The following is a 931-nucleotide window of genomic DNA, read 5'->3' as shown; positions in this document are numbered from 1 at the left end:
TGGGGTCCCATGTGCACCCTCATCGACGAGCACGACGGTGAAAATGGGGCGAAAACGGGAAAAAACCGGGAGGAAATGGGAAAAAACCGGGAGGAAATGGGAAAAAAACGGGAAAAATGGGAAAAAAACGGGAGGAAATGGGAAAAAACTGGGAGGAAATGGGAAAAAAACAGGAAAAAAGGGAAAAAATGGGAAAAATCTGGGAGTTCTGGGGGTTCTGGGGTCCCATGTGCTCCCTCATTGACAAGTTCGACGAGCACGACGGTGAAAACGGGGAAAAATGGGAAAAAAATAGGAGAAAATGGGAAAAAATGGGAAAAAAACCGGGAGGAAATGGGAAAAAATGGGAAAAAAAGGGAAAAATCCCGGGGTTCTGGGGGTTCTGGGGTCCCACGTGCTCCCTCATTGACCAGTTTGGTGAGCACGAGGGTAAAAATGGGAAAAAACGGGAAAAATCTGGGGAAAACCAGGAAAAAACCCAGGGAAAATGGGAAAACCCAGGAAAAATCTGGGAGTTCTGGGATCCCCACCAGCCCGTGGTGCCACCGGGTTTGGCTCCGAGGGGGAAAATTCCCAAAGATTTGGAGGAAAATCCCCAGAAATCTGGGGGGGAAAAAAAAAATCCCCAAAATTTGGGGAAAAATTCCCGGGGATTTAGGGGGGAATTCCCAGGGATTTAGGGGGCATTGCCCCAAGGCTGGGAGGAGAATTCCCGAGGAATTCCGGGGTTCCCTGTTCCAGGGCCGGTGCGAGGCATCGATTTCCACAAGCAGCAGCCGCTCTTCGTGTCGGGGGGCGACGACTACAAGATCAAGGTCAGCACTCCCAGCTCCACCTTTTTTCCCTCATTTTCCCCCCATTTTTTCTCCATTCCCCTGTTTTTTCCTCCCTTTTCCGCCCCCATTTCCCCCCCCCCCATTTCTCCTCCCTT

General features: G+C 50.8%; 1 protein-coding gene across 1 annotated transcript in view; it reads left to right on the top strand.

The window, feature by feature from the left end:
* The first annotated feature begins 227 nt into the window (after positions 1 to 227).
* COPA (COPI coat complex subunit alpha) overlaps positions 228 to 931 on the top strand; it is a 25,517-nt gene continuing 24,813 nt past the window's right edge. Inside the window, 2 exon segments of the mRNA XM_041467457.1 lie at positions 228 to 264; positions 742 to 815. Of these exon segments, the coding sequence (XP_041323391.1) occupies positions 228 to 264; positions 742 to 815 (111 nt within the window).

The sequence above is a fragment of the Pyrgilauda ruficollis genome, unplaced genomic scaffold (genome assembly GCF_017590135.1).
Source record: "Pyrgilauda ruficollis isolate IOZ18807 unplaced genomic scaffold, ASM1759013v1 scaffold208, whole genome shotgun sequence".
Lineage (NCBI taxonomy): Eukaryota > Metazoa > Chordata > Aves > Passeriformes > Passeridae > Pyrgilauda > Pyrgilauda ruficollis.
Note: the sequence above shows the minus strand (reverse complement) of the source record. Positions and strands in the feature narration are given on the sequence as shown.